Source organism: Chiroxiphia lanceolata, chromosome 1 (assembly GCF_009829145.1).
Source record: "Chiroxiphia lanceolata isolate bChiLan1 chromosome 1, bChiLan1.pri, whole genome shotgun sequence".
Classification (NCBI taxonomy): domain Eukaryota; kingdom Metazoa; phylum Chordata; class Aves; order Passeriformes; family Pipridae; genus Chiroxiphia; species Chiroxiphia lanceolata.
Genome location: NC_045637.1, coordinates 136358502 through 136377621, shown reverse-complemented (window position 1 = coordinate 136377621; position 19120 = coordinate 136358502). Strand labels below are relative to the sequence as shown.

General features: G+C 36.6%; 1 protein-coding gene across 1 annotated transcript in view; it reads right to left on the bottom strand.

Annotated features, from left to right (window-relative positions):
• Positions 1-19120, bottom strand: part of PLXDC2 (plexin domain containing 2) — a 253250-nt gene that overhangs the window by 107420 nt on the left and 126710 nt on the right. The window contains 2 exon segments of the mRNA XM_032701298.1: positions 6401-6470; positions 11206-11352. Of these exon segments, the coding sequence (XP_032557189.1) occupies positions 6401-6470; positions 11206-11352 (217 nt within the window).

The window sequence follows — 19120 nt, the reverse complement described above, 5'->3', positions numbered from 1 at the left end:
ACTTCAGCAATTTGCTCTTGCACTTGGTAGGTGGGAATTTCTGATGCCTTCTTCATGCTAGCTGGCAAAATGTCTCAATAGTCAACTAAGCTTTATAAATCTAAAAATGTAAATACCATATATATGAGCTGATCACATGAGACTCTCTTTGTAGCTAAATTTATACGCAGTGACATGTAGAGAGAATTAGACACAATGCAATTCATCCAACCTACTTTAAACATCTGCCTTCAGCATTCATATACTCTGCTGACTATATTGATTACAACTCTACTGACTGTATATGAGTTTATGCTGACAAATATGGAAATAGATTGGCACAGCTTGATGAATTGTACTCTTTGTATATAACCAATTTATTTTTACTTGTAAATTTGCCTGCAGGCTATGCCCATGCTTGCAGCTTATAGCAGTTACTTCCGACTGGGCACTTTCTTTATACAATGTCATTTCCAGTGCTATCAAGGATCAACTCATTGTGAATTAGCTAACCTTTCATCAAGCAAAATCCATGTTACTCAGTTACCTTTTCCTTTCCTTCACCAAATACTAAACTCTTGTTTTCTGTTACTTTTTATTTCTTACTTCTTGATAGCATTTATAAGGTTATGTGTCTTTGAAATTGAATTTTTCATGGAATTTCCAGGCATTTACTAGCATGTTCAGAGGTTGCTAGAATAGATAGTGATCTTTGCCTATTAAAGATCACTGTGTAGTTGCTCTCACCTTGTTCAATTTATTTTCTAACCCCCCTGCAATTCTGTGGTTTTCTGAGCAATTCTGTGGTTACCATTAAGAATACTGTTTTTATATTTTTCCATGTGGCAGTCCAACACAATTATTTGTTTTGTAATCTTCTGTAATTTCTACAGTATTTGTCTTTCCAATTTCACATACCTGCATTTCCCACATAATTATCTGCATGTTTGAGTACAGAGACCACCAAAGAGGTGAAACACTGAAGTTTCATCTTTTTATTCACACCTGTTTTTCCCTCTTGTTCCACTCATCTGTGCTCCTCAATACCAGTACAACAGCAACCCCACTGGGAGCTACTACTGAAATTGCCAATCTATTAAGTGGCTATTACTTATCCTAATAGTAGTGACCTTCAGCTTGATTTCTGCTTCCATATATTTCTCCTGCAGTTCTTTTTCCTTTAGCTTTTCTGGGATAATACCATTTCCTTGTTACAATCCAGTGCTCCCTGTGAATTGAAATCACATTCAGCAATACTCTGCCTTTTCAGTGTATAAACCTCTTTCAGCTCATTTACCTCATGGGGCTCCTGTCTCCTTAACACTGTAACTCCAAAGTCAAACCCTTCCTCTAACTCATCCTGTCCCTAACTGTCAGCATCATCTTGTCCTAGTACAGTCCATCTAGCTGAGGTCTACAAGTTCATGTCCCAGCGCAACCTAAGCTTCAACCTTCCACTGCTCTTCATCTCTTTCTCCCTTTCAATTTAGAAATCAGCAATTTCTTGCCTGAGTTAAGACTGAGTGAAAAATTAACCAGATTTCAGGATTTAGCTCACAGACTTAATTTCCATTTTTAGTTTACAGAAATTAATTACTCCCACATTTTTAGGAGTGATGTTCAAGCAGAAACAATTTCTTTCAATTTTGAAATATTTTTTTCCTTATCGAAATAATAATTAATTGTAATGAATTTGCCAGTGAAACATACAAGTGTACAGTCATAATAAACATGTTAATACTTGCACTGACTTCTGTTTTGCAAAGCAGTTACTGGCTTTGGAAATAAAACATGATGGATGGTTCAAAGCAAACAACCTCAATGTCAGAAAATTCTAGTCACGACAATATTCTGAATTGGTCTAGAAATATTCACTAGACAAAGAGAAAATTGAACAGAAAGGGGCTTTGAAAAACCTATATCAAAACTACAACAGAGCCCAATCTGATAGTTACTTATCAGAAAACTATAACATTTTCAGGAGATGCACACATGTTATTCTTTTCAATGATAATTCCTGAATAATTGTTTGACTCAAAGGTCACATTGACTTGCAAACTTATCTAATCTGTTTTGGAGCTTCCAGATGTTGTTCTGCTAGGAAAAAAAATAATGAAAGCTAAAGGGAACTAACTAATCTGTCAAATAAGGAAAGTTATAGCCACCATATACTTAAAGGTGACCCCAAGGGGGAATTAGACCCCATATGACACCAAGTTTTACACATCTATTTGAGAAAGACCTTTGTTTTATTTTCACCTCTACAGATTTTTGGTCATATTCCAAACACCTTTTTTATTTATTAATTGCAATTTCCTGTATGTTATGGTTATGTTTCATTATTGCTGAGCAGTGCTTACACAGTGTCAAGGCCTGTCCTGCTCCCCCACACATCCAGTGACAGAGTGGACTGTGAGTGCACAAAAAGCTGGGAGGTGACACAGCTTGGACAGCTGATCCCCGCTGGCCAAAGGGATGTTCAATACCATATCATGTCAGGTTTAGTATATAAAGTTGAAGGAAGAAGAAGGAAGGGGGGGATGTTGGGAGTGATGGCATTTGTCTACGGAGTCACCGTTACACCTGATGGAGCCCTGCTTTCCTGGGGACGGCTGAACATCTGCCCGCCCGTGGGAAGTGGTGAGTGAATTCCTCCATTTGCTTTGCTTCTGCATGTAGTCTTTTGCTTTACCTATTAAACTGGCTTTATCTCAACCCACGAGTTTTCTCACTATTACTCTTCCAGTTCTCCCCTACCTCACTGTAGGGGGAGGGAGCGAGCTGCTGTGTGGAGCTTAGCTGCCAGCTGGGGGTAAACCACAACAATCCAAGGCAACAAACAAAAGATTTAGTGAAAGGTCATAATATGGGTTGTCTATTACCCTTCATTGTAATGCTGCTATAGGTATAGCAATACCAGAGAGAAATGTAATATCAAAGAGACGTGCCATAAAAGAAAGAAAATCCTAAATAATTTACAGTATCTGATACAAAACTGCACTACAAAATAAGGTACAGAGATTAAACAAGTGGGACTTACTCCTATGTGCATGGAAAATTAATGCAACCAGGGATGAAGATTTGCTGCATGTTGAGTAGGATGTGGGGTCACAGAGCTTCAAGGACATTTCTAAGAAGCGTTATAATACTGCCTGGATAGATGTAGCACAAAAAAGGATTTTCCCAGCTTCACAGCCACTGAGGTCTATGACGAGTATCAGTGACTGGCAACAAACAAACTTCATATACTCAGCTCCCTGGAATGCATTATATAGCTCACTATCTCATGAGTGGTTTACTACAAAATTAACCATACTTGTGGCCTGTGGAGTACAAACTGGAGAAAGCTTCACAAAAAACAGAAATCAGCTTTTTCTAGTGTTATTTACTATTACTAAAGTTTTGAGATCTCTCTATAGGAATGTGGCCAGATAGATGTCCATATCTCAAAGCTGCAACTACTAATTATGTTAATAATACTATAAGATGTCTTACGTCCTAGTTATGAATTAAATAGCCTCTTCAAATACAATCTAAGGACAACAGTGAATAAAGCCCTTGAGCTAATTTATTTTCACTCTTTGTTCCTCCTTTTCTTAAACACAATCAGCTCATCAAAACCATTCAGAAGAGGAAATAAATATTAGCTAAAGAGAAAAAAAAATAGTTGAGATTTACACCGGCAGTTTCAAAGTCATCTTAAGTAACCTGGGAAGCCTACTATGCCACAGTGTACCCTCCATGAAGAATTGCAGAAACCATTGGGGTAGACATTTTTATTGTGACAGGGATTTAATGCGCCATTGTCCTAAGCTTTCCTTTTAATAAGGTTATTTAATTTATCATTTAGAGGAAAAACAGTTTGTAGTGTTTTCATTAGCATAATTAATCAGATCCTGCTCTTCCTGAAGTAGACATCTGTCATGTGGGATTCCTGTAGATATTAACTCTGCCATTCTTTTGATGTCAGAATAACCTCTGGAGGTGTTTCAGCTCTCTAATAATAGTAATGCCATTGTAAAATCCTGGTTACTACAAAATAGTAGACCATACAATATACAAAGCATATGAAAACTGTATTTATCCTTTTTTATCATGTCATTGGTGGTGAAGTGTGGTGCTCAGCCTAGCAACAAAATTTGCAAATATAGAAAAAAACCCCACTTATCAGAGAGTTAGTACAGAAATAAACCTTTCTTTTTCCACTAAATGAGTTTGGGGGTCTTGTAGTTGTAGAAAAAGTTGCATCCTGTATTGGACTGACAGAATGATTTACAGTTACTGAGCTTTATCAAGATGATATTTTTAAAGCTATTACTGACTAGATCTTGCTTTTTCATGCTTAAGTTTGAGGTTGAAAATCATGCAAGTGTCAATGAAGACACAAGTATCTCTATGCTAATGGCAGTGGTGTATATTAAAAGGACTGATTTTAAGGTCCTATTTAGCTTGACAATAATCCATAGATATATTCACAGCAATATTAGTTTACTTAGTAAATGTAGACCAAAATAAAAGCAGAATTATCATCCAGTGTTCCATTAATAGCAAGAAGAGAAAAGAGTGCTGTAGAGCTGCAGCTATTCTTAAATGCTCGTGTGTTTTTTAAAAAAAGAAATCAAGACCAAAACCATCTGAATTCTCCAAATACTCTGAACCAAAAGAAACAACATTTCCCACACAAATTACTAGTACACAGCTCTCCTTAGGAGCTTAACTTTGTTCCCAAGTCTTTGGGGTCAGATGGCGAAACTGGTAACAGCAGCGTATTAGTGAAAGGGGTAAAAGTGGTAAAAATTCAGGACTTCCATTAAAAGGGAAGGCCCAACAGAGTGACCACACAAAAACAATTACTTGAAGGAAGAATGAACTTTGTGAAGTTTTAAAGAAGAAAGTATAGCAGTAGCAGTAGGAATAAGGGGACATTTATAGAATGAACAATGTCTCCACTGCTGCTGTTTTAACTGTGCAGGGTCCATCCTACCCCATTCTTTCATGCTGCACAGATCATGCACTTGATTTTGGTACCCTGTCAAATGCAATTCCTCTAATACAGAATACAGAACTATGCACTAACAATTAAGCACCAAAATGAAACTAAAAGCAAAGCAGAATGGAAATCAGGCAAGTCTCAAAATCAGTGGTTCATGGCTTTTCTGATCAAAATCAGCATCAAAACATCATTGTTGATCAAGAAGAGAAAACCCTGATACTGAAGTAATCCCATAACTCTGCATCCTTTTTTATCATTCTTCTGCAAATCAACCATTTAATGTCAGCATTTATTCACCTCTGTCCATATCTTGCATTCTTTTGCTTTGGTAGCAAAATGGAAATCCTGATGGGGAGCATGACAGAAACCTCTGTTCTAGTTCCTACTCTTGTTGAGACTTTGCTAATCTTTTAGTCATAACTTCTGCATTTAGGACTCCGGTGGGACATGGACATCCCCTGATCTTGGCCAGCTGGCCACCCATAGCATGAGAAGAAGCCTTGACTGTGGCAGTGTAGGATTGCTCCTGATGATAGTGGCTCCTATTTCTGCCTGCTTGTCCTGTCACACCTTTAGGCAGAGCACCACCAGCCAGAGTCCATGAACTTGCTGGACCTGTTCAAGGACCAGCGGATGCTGTGGGGGTGCTCTCTGTGATGCTGTCTTTCACTTCCCTGTTTTCATTTTTTCACCATTACTCCTTCTTTTTATCATTTGTTGTCTTCCATGTCATCTCATTATCCTCTGGTCTCATCTTTGTTTTTCAAGGAGATGGAGAGGGAGGGGAACAGAAGGAGTCAATGACTGTTCCTAGTGCAGGAGACTGGTGCAAGTAGCAGCCAGCAGCAGTGGGAGGGAGAACCCTAACCCCAAGTCAGCAGTAGTGCCCATAGCTGCAAGACTAGGAGCTTGAGCTATGCCACACCTCCTGTCTTACCCCACAGAAGAAGAGGAACACTGTGGTACATTTTCAGATGCCTTACCACACCAAGACAATGCACTGCAATTAGTTTGCCTCACAGGTGACAAATTGTGTACTTCTAGTATCACTTATCTTTGGATAGTAAATCCTCTGCCCTCGTGCAGGCAAATCCTAAGTCTGCCTCCTTGATTTGGCTCCAGCACTTTCTCCACAAGTATAACTACTACACACACATACACACAAGATTTCTGGGGAAATATTTAACAGAAAAGGATTAATATTATAAAGTCTTACAGTGAGATGGGTTTATAAGAGTTCATCTTGAACACCTGGAGGTTTTTCATCATATTGATATTTTGTGACTTTCTTTTTTGTGGACAGGAAGATTTCCTAAATAAAAGCTGCACTTTATCTCTTGACATATGCAGGGGAAAAAACAGTATTTTAAAAAACTGCAAGAAACTCTTCCCATATTACTCAAAGTAAATTGTTAGAAAGCCACTTACCCCCAGTTGCCACGGTAATTTCACGTAGAAAATGACCGTAAAATGGAAAATCAAAGGACAGATTCACTCTCTGAAAGAAACAACAGAAAATAAAATCAATATTGAGCAGGAAGGTAAGAGAAAACAAGATGGAACAGTCCTCCACTTCAAATATCTGTTTCATTGCTTTTTATTTTTCACTGGAGCCTTGCTATTCTTTTTGAATTTGAAACTGGTAATAGCTACTGGAAACAATTCTGTGTAGCACTTGAACACCTGAAAGCAGTGGATCTTCATAATTAAAGACTTCAGAAAATAAAATACATGAATAGACATTATAACTCATTCATAAGAATAAAATTAAAAAAGATTTATAGAGTTTTTCCTTAAAAAAAAGTTGCTTTAACCTCTTTCTTAAGAGGAGTCATCAATATCTAAAGCCTTAGCCATACCTACATTTTACAGGATGCCTCCTACCTTGACTGGTGGTCATTTGCTCCTCCATCACATGTGCCTTCAGATTCAAGTGCTCTCCCTGACTACCTGCAGCTACCTGGGTGCTTATCTAATGAAGGCTGGTCACTGGAAGGCAATTTCTCCATTAATCCCGTATGACACCAGTTCCTAAACTTCTCTATACTGTCAACTAGGAAACAAAATGATGTACAAAGAAATATTCAACAGAAGCAACAACAAACTCTACATAAGGTACTTACTGCAAAATAAAAATAAAAAAAAATTGTTTGTATAAGCCTACAGATGACTACCCTCTATAAGGTGAATTCATAGCAGGGAACTGTAATTTGGGGAACAGACTTTTCTCAACTAAGCTCACTATAAAGCCTCATTCGAATTCAAACTCATTTTTCCTCTCTACCTATGGCTTTCTCCTTTTCTACCTATTCACTACTTTCCCAAAGCTCACTAAATATTGTGGCTGATCTTATCACCTCACGTGCTATCTGGTTAAACTGAATAAATCAGTAGTTATGGTAGAAGGGAATGCTGAAATCCCAGTAAGGTCTTTCCATAGTTTAAATATAATATTCCATGAAAAACACATCGCTTCCATAATGGTCCAAATCCCAGATAGAAAACAGGCATGAAGCCCATTATTTCTTATTTAGGAGGAATTATTATAGTAAAACTCAGTGGGAAGGTGGATTGTTGGTGACTGTCCCTCAATCCTATCGTTCGATGTCTCCACTTCAGAAAGCACAATAGCTCATACATTTTTAAAATAGAGGGGAAAAAAAGGAAAAAGAAAATCACTTTTTGTCTTTATTTTCCCTACCATTATTTCTCTCCTGGGTTTATTATGTTCAGATTATATCTGAGTACTTCTTCTCTCGGAAAGAATTATGCTTACATCCACCAGAAATGTTTAAAGACTTATTTAGCATGAAATTAGCAGCTGAAGATTTACAGTAACTTTAAATTAGATTTACTTTCCACTTAAGTGGAAGACAGAATTTAGACAGGATTTATTAGCACATTTTTTGTTTGTTTTTAATTAAAATGCAAAATCCATTTGCATTGTGTTAATTGGACTGAGTGGGTTCTAATGACCTTTTCTGTATATACATAAATATGGATGTACCAGTGAACATTTCTAATCAAAATGGCATATGCAAAAGACAACTAATGAATTAACTTAAACAAATGTTCTTTTTCCGTGTCCTAAAGTTTTCACTACTGAAGTGTATGCTATGTCTGTGTATGCAGTCCATTTAAATTGTCCTTGCTCTACCAAACATAATTTCCAAGAACTCTGTTAAAACTACTAATTTGCTGACCAAACCATCCCTCTTTCCTTTGTGTGCTACCCTCCATTTTACCTAGTAGCATTAACTTTCTGAATACACAGTAACCATTAAACTGCTTCAAATGAAAACTGTCCCCTTAGCAATCTTCTCATTTGCTGTAATATAAACATTAGCATAAAGATGTTTACAATAAAAACTTAAATATTTGCCCACTCAAGCCAGATACAGGTCTCCCACTGACTTAAATCAAAAAAGGATGCCTTAAATTCTGACAATGTAAAAATGTTTAATGTAGACACTTTAGCATAATACTGTAATAAGAAGCTACATGATTTAAGGAATGTTTTAAAGCACAATATTCTAATAGTCACTAAAAGTGTGCTTTCACTTTTGCTGCTAGAAACTATACCTTTTTTTTCAGAAAAGAAATCAGAATTTTTAACCTGCTGAAATAAAAATATTTTCTTCATATTTAATGATCGAATGGACTGTGAGAAAAGGGAATTGAGTTCCCAGCTATGAGGTATCCTGTATCTAGTTCAGCGTTTGAGTAATCAGCTACTAGATATCTAAACACTGCATATCCAAGCCACTCCTAAAATTTTATTTTATGGTTAAGAATATGGTGGTCATATGTTAAGAAACAATCCTTACTATTAGTGATATAAATCCTGTAGTGTTAGACATTTTAATTGGTCCATTAATATATGTGTGTTACTTTCTGCAACCAATTTCTATGCCGTTTATACAATCAAACCACCTCATGGATCTTCTCTTTATTACTTTTCCTGTAGAAGTAAAACCACCTGACAGCTTCTGGGAACTCTTAGGATTATATATTTCAAACTGAAGGAAAACACACAAATTAAGTGTAAAAGTTTTACCATTCAAAGAATCCCTGACATTGTTAAATGAATTCACTGATTCTTAGCATATAATAATTTAACTCCTGGTTCTACTGTCAAATTAGAGAATAATGTTTAGAAATTATCAGTGTAATCACTGAGTCACAAAAAGATGTTCAAAATGGCCTTTAAAAAAGAATAATGACAAAGTTTATCTCTATGGAAGGGAAAGGAAGAGATTGCTGCTCAGTTATGTATGATCATTTCAGAATATATGACTCTACAGTTGTACAGTTATAGAGAGCACACCTCCGTTAAATAACTTCATTGTGTAGTACATATGGATGTTGTTTGCTCAGATGCATAGAAGAAATCAATTATAGATGTATAAATGAAATATAAAACCTGATGGGATGACTCCTTGATACTTTTTCATCATTCAGGAAGGACATAAAACACACCTCTGAAAAAGAGGTCTTTAAAAATGTATGTAGACATGGCTACAGGCACTTAAGTTCACAGTCTAAGATATTTGGGTAAGTATGAAAAGAGATGGATATCAGAGTTCTAAACCATGCTGAATGGTCCTCCACACTGATCCCACACCAAGAAAAAGAAATTGCCTCGTTCTAAACATCAATTTAATAACTGCATTAAAATGTCCGCCTTGGAATTGACATTTTTTAGGTGTATAATTTCAGGGATCCAACTGGAAACAAAATTGCTTACAACAAAGATGTGGAAGGGTGGCGTCTTCACTAATCCTTAAACGCAGGTTAAAGTTTTTCAAAGGAATTTCACTAATGTTTAGATCTCACTTTCACAAATTACTTTTAATAGGGAAAGATGCTATACCTTTTATAGGTATTTATAAATATTTTAACACCTTTTTTTTTTTTTTTGGCATATTTCCATTCTCTCCCTCAACACAGAGCACCAGGAACCCACATGAAGCTGGCAAGGTAGACAATAAAGATTTTCACTTTTAGGTGCCCTGAGGTTTTTTTTCTCATTAGAATCAAATTCTTTTAAGAAAATAGCTTATACAATGTTTTATTAAATCTACCCCAAAGACATATAACTGTCTGAACCCTCTGTTTTTGCATTATCTCTGGCTCCTTACAGTCTTTTTGACAATGAGGAATATATTTTTTGAATTGGACTCTTTGTCAGTCAAATGCACTGGATTTATCACATCATCCTGCTTTTTGTATTCTGAGCTAAATATCACAGTATTTCTTCCAGTCACCTCTTGCATTTCTCTGAGCCAGTCACCTGGCTTGTGACAGGGAACAAACAAATAAACTCAGAGAAAAGATGAATTAAACTTGGGTTTTCTCTCAGCTTTAAAACTGTTAAGCTCATTTGCATCTTTAAAAACCATACTACTTTTAATTAAGGTGTCCACTAGAATTTGTTTTAAACTGGCAAAACCCAAGGACTTTTTGTTGGAGCTAAGTTGGCAAATGGATGAAACAAGATCCTCATGAAACACAATTCTGAGTTGTAATTTTCTGTATTTAATTTGTACTGATATTGGCTCTTCTATATATGCAGCTTCTATCCACAGGTGAGAACAGAGAATACAATTTGTAAATCATACAGTATTCTATTTCACTTCCAAGTTTGTAAGCCTATTATTTTCATACCAATTTTACCAGGCAGCATGATTACAATAAGTTAAATATGATTGTTGTTTATGTTCTGTGATATTTATTTGTCAATAATCAAAAACTGTGATCATATCACTTCTATTACTATAAGACATTCTCATGATTTTTTTTTCAGTTGTCCCAAAAGAAAAAGTAAGTGTGACACCTCATGCAAAATAGAAGCGAAAACACAGATACGTTCCATGGGAGATTTAAACTTCAACTTCATCCCGAACCCAGTTCTGTTGTTATTGAACTCAGTGGTAAAATTCCCTTCAACTTCAGCAACACAAGTAGTTTACTGTTTGATAGCTTGTGATCCTCCTGAACAGAGAAAAATTTTAAATCTGTCTGTAAAGGCATCTCTAAAGGACTTTTATAGCATATTCAAAAATACAACTTGGAATCACTTGATAGCAACACTGTAAAGACTTTCACAGCTTAACTAAGATTCAAAGATATAGCTCTGTGAACAGTAGTCATCATACTTGGTAATACTACTATCTGGGTCACTGGTGAAAACATCAATGTTAGTCAAAGAAGAAAATGCTATGATAACTTACTGCAGCTTGCCGATGAGTATTGGAAAGGATCCCATGAATCTTCACTTTGTCCTTCTCCATCTGGTCTATATTGACCCACAAATCCCGGCTGGTAGAATCATATGGGCCATACGTCCTTGAAGTATAATAATTATGATCTGTATCTTCCTGAAAGGGGGAAAAAACCACAGATTGATATGGAAGATGCACATTAGTTTTATGTAAAACTCTCCCTTGAAATACTGAGTCCTGTCGCTTCTGAGAGCAGCAGCAACATGTACACTGCAACTCAGTAATAAAGGAAAAAATGTACAAATTGCAAATGTGTTGCAGAGACAGCTCTACTTCTAACCACTAGCAGTTGACAAGGCAGTTACCTCATCCAATCACCTTATATTATGATGAAAATGTTCACTATCCCTAAATCCCAGTCATATACTTGCTGTAATCACATCAGTGAAATCTATGGCAAAATGTTTGATGGCTTTTGAGGCAAGATGGCCAGTTAAGTTCCTTAATAATGGACATGCTCTAACAAAGCAATGAGCAGTATTCACAGTTAACACCTTAAAAACAATGTGGTTTTTAACATTTCTGAACATAATTCACTAGACTATCCCTTATAAGAACATCCAAAAAAATTTCTGATAGCTATAGGCTTACAATGCTATTTTATTTTAGATCTCCAAAAGTTTGCTTTACTGTAGATTTGCCATTCAGAGACAAATACATATACATTTGTGGAAGAAAGTGTCCTAATTATCGTGGTCTTTAAAATTACAGAAGTTGCTGTTATGCTCATGTCACAGCAAATTTCTGTCAAGGTCAGTAGCTGTGAAGGTCTGTACTTTCCTGTCTAAAACAGAGAAAGAGAGAAAAAAAAGTGTGTGGCCTGAAATAAGCAATGAAACAAATCTCAGATTTTCAGTCTTCCTTTACACATCCCAAGCTGTTGTAACCATAAAACATTTAAATCAACAGCATTGCCAGCTTTCTGTTGAAAAGCTTGAAGTAATACTATAAAAGTAGTACATGGTAGTGTCAGTTCCTTCCTTGCTTCCACCTCCTTTGAGACAAAGCAAATTAAACAAGTCCTCAATGATAGTGTTTTAAAATTAGAGTAAACTTAGAAAATAAACAGTACCCTAGAAAATGGAAGAGGTGGACTTAGAATTTAGAATTACCCTGGTGATGGAGAAGTTCCTCTCCTGCAGTACGTCTTATTCCCAGCCAGCAGCACAGGACTACCATCTCCTCAGGCCATGCTGCCATGCAGACCTGACACTCCCTCCCCACAGCCCACTCCCCGGAACATACACAACCTATTCCTAGTGACATGATCCTGAGCTGAAGACATACTTGATAAGAACTTATATTCTAGATGAAACTATTCAAGTCCTAGTTTAAAATATATTGACCATAAATCCTGTTTCAGCTGGATTTCACCCTACATTAACATCATTACTGATGCATTTTACTTTAGTTGTTGCAGATATAATCAGGTTACTTTCTCCTTGACACTTTCTGTATCATCTGCTGTACTTTCTATGCCAGGATGTACTTTATGTGCTCAGTAAATCTCAGTGACACCTTTGAAGCAACTTCTAACAACTTCAGCAGCCCTAGGTAAGTCACAAAAGTAAACATAATTAAAACTATACTGCCAGGAAGATGACAAAAGCCAGCCAGCTTAGAAATTCTTTCCTCCTTTAATGGTCAACAGAAACAGTTATTACTGTCATGTATAAAGGAGGTACAGTAAATTAAAAGGTTTTGAAAACAAAGATATATTTTCCCAGTTTAATTTATCATTCTGACAAAATTTCCATAGAAAATAAAAGGTGCATTTGAGGCATCACAAACCTCAAGGAAAGAGCTCCAGAGATAAAGAAGAAATAATTACTAAAATAGTTTGTTTCAGATAAACATGCAATATTTAAACCATAGTCAAAACTCTGCAAAATTTTTAAATTTTCCAGTTTTTCATAACCAATAATGCTACTCCAGTTAACTATTAGTACCTAAGCCTCCACCTCCACAACTAGAAGGCTCTATACAAATGCTTTAAATGGTATCTTGATCCATGCTCAAAGAAGATTCATTATACGTTTTGTAAATCAAACACTTTTATTAGAGCCTTCAGCTCAAGATTTTGTCAGTGTGAGGACTTACTCATGTCTATCAAATTTTCTGTATAAAAAAACGAAGTCTCATTTAGTATTTTAATTCAAGTTAGATAACCTTAGATACTTCTGGAAGGAAACAAATTCACTTCTACTTGGATATTAGAAGGAAGACAGAATTCCTCTTACTCTGAAAAAGCTTCATAGCCTTCATGCAGATGTATTTTATGAATATACTACTAACTATTTCTCTCTCACATCCTAATTTTTCTTAATCCTATCTGTAAAAATTTACAATCTGACTACAAAAAGGCTCATGCAGCGAACTACTGAAGTTGATCTGAGCAGCTCAGCAGCTCAGGAGTAAAGTTAGGATCCAAGCTTGTGTTCCAAGTTACTGCCTTCATGGTTTCTAAATAGTATTACCATAGAAATAGAATTCTTGGAGCCTTTCATAAATATGATTTTATTGATATCATTAGATACCTACGAGTTTTCATTCTGTCAGACCTGTTTATATGGTTGTACCTGCTTATAATGTATTCCATCCCCCACAGGTACCACATGCATAAGAAGATGCAAAAATGCTTCAAAAATTACAATAAATTTGCATGTAAACTACTGAATTAAGAAAATAATTTTAAGTTATATGGTACAGATGTAGAATTCTGCTGATAGCTAGAATTCTATATAAATACACTTATGAAGAGAAACAAACCTTTCAGTGTCTTTTAATGATGTAGAAGCACATTACTGAAAGGAAGATCATTCACAGAAAGTAGAGAACATACACATTATTACTTCAAGAAAGTTTTTCTTTTTCCTTTGTTTTTCAGGTACGGATAGGAGTGTTATCTCCCACTGCTTCTCTAGTTGTACAGTTCTGTCCAAAAACTGCATATGTATGAAGTACATAGCACCTTTATTCTACTGAACAGTACAGCATTAAAGCAAAGGATTTTTCCAGACATTTTTTTCACCAGTTGTGAGGATTACTGTCAGCAACCTCTGTGAGTATAAAGGGAATATTTATTAGAACCTCTCTCATAACAATTGTCTTTTGGGAGGTAAGTTATTTTTAACCTGAGGCCATCCTTGATGCTGAGTTGCCATCTTACTGTATATTGTAAAGAAGATTAATTTCTTACAGTTTTCACAAGGGATATTTTCTGATGACATCTTGCCTATATTCCCATATTTCTCCAAATACAATTGAATTTTCTCAGGAAAGCTGAATGCATGCACTACTTGTAAAAGCTCAGCACAACTGAAGTTTAAGCCTTTTTTTAAATTCTTGGTGTTCAGTATTTGTCAAATTCAAATCCAATTCAAATACTGAACACCCATTCCATATGTTACTTACATGAACACTCCCAAACACCACATACCCATTTCATCAATAACTGCTGTCCCTTAACAGATTAGGGTGATCTGTCACAATCAAGATAACATAAAGTAACTATATATGATATTTAAAAGTAACAACTACATTATATCTCTGAAATTATTTCAGATTATTAACTGGGATTCTGGCCAAAAATGTATACGAAAGTACTACTGAAACAGGCATGAAACAATAAAGTTCCCTCTCAATGAAGTAGGACACCATGATTCAGTGATGTAATCACATATGTAAACATTGGACTTTTTAGGTTTAATTCTCTTCCTGACACATTTTTTCTTCACGAGAAATGGAAAGGTACTATAAATCTCTAGGAGATGGAGGATATTATCAAATAAGGTTTAGGAATAAGAGTCTTTGTTGAATCCAACTGCATGAATATTTTACTTCTAAATACTGGATTCAATTTGATCCAAACCACAGACATTACTGAACAAGAAGCTCTGCCAGCTACTGAGCTCTCTCTCTTTAAGGCTATAACTGAAGAAAGCTGATAACTTCAACCAGAGAAAAAGCAGCTGGTACACCCAGGAATGAGCTCTGCTATTGCACAATAGTATGTTGTAGAAAAACCTCTTACTGTCTCTGTAGCTGAAGGAAGAGAGTAAGGCATTCACAGAGCAAATCGTTATAGATCAGCCAAACAGATGGCAGTTACATTCCAGTAGATTAAGTTTTGGCTGCCTTCTCCCAGTACTGGAAGACTGTTTATGACATTACCAATCAAAAATCAATCAATCAATCAATCAATCAATCATCCCATCCGATGCTCCTCATCTTCAGATATTTGTGGCCAAGTGTTGTTAGTTATTGCTAGGTGCAACAGAAAACAGTGAGACTGCATTTGATAACTGCTGTCCCTTTAAATATACTATTTGTTGAAATTGCACTTCCAAACTTCAGTTGAGATGACAGCACAATGAAAAAACTCTGAAGCCCTCAAGGACATGCTTAATTTTATCACTTTAAAAGGAAGGTCTGATATCTGATTGTTAACAAAATACAATAAAAAATTACCCAAATATTGCCAAACTCACAGACAAGGTCTATTTTTAAATTAACTGAAATTGTTGCTAATATTTGCCCTAAATATTAATTCTGAGAAAATTCACCACCTATTACTAAGTTCAGAAAGTCGTCTTTAAGCATTCCTTGATTAATAGCCTATGAAATTAATCAGAGAATTATGCTTTCTAAAAGGTGCATTTGTAGACTAAAACGGAAACACTGAAAGGACAAAACAGGCAATTCTATATTTTTTAAACAGACAAATTTTCAGCAAGAAACCGAAGATAATAATACTTCTTTGGATATTTAGAGGGAGGAAATGAACTAGCAATTAAAATTATTTCCCTAAAGAATAAAGCAGTTCTGGTGATCCATTTTGCAGAGATACGGTAAAAACAGCTTCCTCAAAACTATTTGCACTCTTACCCAGTCTCATGTAATGTTTGCTATTCTCTTACAGTATCTGTGCCTATCATACAGCTAAAATTGACTTCTGAATTGTTTCAGACTTTTGCTAGAAAATTGCTTTTATATTTCTGAATATTATTAGTCCCCACCAGCTAAAGGCAGCACAAGGGGGAGAATAGAGATGACAGCTTGTGTGGGACTTGAGATAGCCGTGCATTGCAGCTGATGGAAAGCCTCTTCCCAATAGTACGTTTTTGGGCACCAAGAAGGGGCCAGAGAAATGCACGTTCATACTCTGCATTACCTGGGCAGGGGAAGCATGTGTGTATGGTGTTGCAACTGATTTCCTCATTTATTTACATTTTTCTTAGGCAGGGACTGACTGAGACAAGAGCAGTCTGGATCTCTTCCCCCCCGTGGTGAGGGGCGGCCCAGTTCTAGTTCCATTTCCATCTGAGGAATCATTTCCGACGGCTTGAGTGGATGGGGTGGGGGGAGACTCCAGCACCAGGGGTTTCTTCAGGTCCTGAGCCTGGAGGGGAGAGGTGCTCTCCCCTCCCCACGTGGTCCCATGGCAGCCACAGAGACAGCACACAGGGCGCAGAGAGGAGGCAAGAGGGAGTTTATTGTTGGGGGGGTTACATTTATAGGCTTAGGAGGATTCACAGAGCAACCAATTACAGGTTGCAGGAAGGGGTTAACAACCAATAGGAAGGGGTTAAAAGGGGCCAATGAGAACACCTTAGGACATCTTCCCAGGACATTCCTGCATGGGAGACAATAGTCCTTCACAGGGGGTGGGAAGAAGAAAGCATGAGTTAGCAAAGAGACTACAAAAAGCCATTTTGAAACATGTTTAAACCACAGTTTTCTCATATACTGCAGATTTACTGCCACAGAGCAGGTGTTAAGGACACAAGGAGAATACCCTTAATCTAACAGTCATTAGTACAGGAGATGAGACAATACAAGAAAAGATCACCTCTCCTGAGATGGGGTCCTAGTGGGAAGATTAAGACCAGAGAAAATGGGGAAAGAGACATTTTGCATGCTGCTGTCCTGTAACTCATTTTAACAGGGAGTACCATAATTACAATCATAGCATAGCAATCCTATGTTGCAATTTTACAGTTTTATAGGACCTGATAATCTAAGAACCCTAAGGAGTACTTGATTTGAACCGGTCTGTCAAAATGTAAAAGCTCTAATTTCAGCAGATAAGATACATCAACAAAGATAAGATACAACATCAAAGTCTTATAGAGGACATGTATAGGGGCACAGAGACAAAGCTACGATAGATTCCTTTTGTTGTTTTTCTTTTCTTTTTTTTTTTTTTAATATCCGAAGTGGAAAAAACTAAGGGAATATATATACAAATATGGGCATAGCATACATGCTTCACATCAACAATCAGCAGAACCTGAAGAAAACCTGAGAACATCACTGTTGATTACACAAGCCCTAGCAAAATCCATTTTGAACAGCTAATGTAACGACTAATGAATGAGGGGAACCCAATCTAATAGAAGAGGAAATTCTGTGTCTGAGTGCACTAGGGTCAAGAACTCCATCTCACCTTATATTCTCCAAGAAGAGACTACACAAGTGCTCTGCAGAGTCCTGAAAGCTACTGTGTGTGTGCAGCAGTCCTCAAACTCAGATTTTCACTAGAGTCAGTATGAAGCAACATTGCCCAGAATCAGACTGATTTACATCTGTAGGTTATTGTAAACATTAAATGATGTCATCAGCTGGGATGAAACAAAGGCATTTAGCTCACAGCTCTCTCCCCTATGCAGACACAAGGCTTTACACAGCTCTACAACATCTTAAGTTCCCAGGTTTTTAAACTGCACTTTTCTGAGCTCCTGACAGCACCTATAATGGAGAGTCACACACATTGACAGACAGTCTGCAAGAGAAGGATGCCATAAAACTGTTATTAATCCAAAAAGCCATTTAGTCTTTCCGGCTTTGTGAAAAGTCAATGTGGAGCCACTGACTTTTCCATGATATTCAGCCCCTTTCGAAAAGAAGCTTCTCTCTTGGGGACTGCTATAATACTGTCAGCCTATTTAGGGGTCATTACAGCAGTCTCATAAAGCCCCTTGGATTGTCTTGTCATATGAGACAAGCTTCAAAAGAGCAAAAATCTCTGCAATGCCTTACTTAAGAGAGGAAAAAAGCCAAATCGCCAAGTCACTCAAAAACCAATTACAGTAGGGAAATATTTATTATGCAGTTTTGTTCCTGATTTGCTAGAGCAGGAGTCTGAGGAATGACATTCTCAAAATAAGCCTTTATTAACTGCTCTGTAGCACCCTCTCAGCTAAAGGAAAATAATAGGAACCATTTCAATGCAATGTCCATTAAAACACTTAGCAGAATTTGATTTTGGTGTAATTATGACACAGGTTTTAGAGTTTATATTCTCATTTTTAGATCTGTATAAATGAGTAAAGTGTTCATAAAACCGGAACTGTGAAAATTACTGTTTACAAACATAAATACTATCTGCCAGGTCTAGACTGCAGAGCATTAGTGGTTATAAAGCCATGTCTGTTACCAGGCCCATTCTTGGGGGCTCATGACTCCAGATAATGCCATAAATAACTATGTTTTTGTCAAGTTAGCTTTTACAGATTTAGTATTTCAGTCTTCTAAAGATCCACCTCCTGTGTGGGATATAACCAACAGTGTATTTCTGAGCGTATGTGCTTTGACATACTTACGGCCACATTTGCGTAAATTTTTTCCTCCCCCTAAATATACAATAAGTTCAGTTTAATATTATATATATATTTTTTTTTTCTTTTTGATCCAGGTATTGGAACAACTTTAAACTCTCTGTAGCCTATGTATTTCTCCACTATGTGTTCAGATGCAGGTACATCATCCTTGTTTCCCATTCTCTGGCACTTCTTTATTGGAAGAGACAGGAGGAAAAGAGCAACCAAGACATAAACAAGAACCCTGAGGCCTCATATGAGGA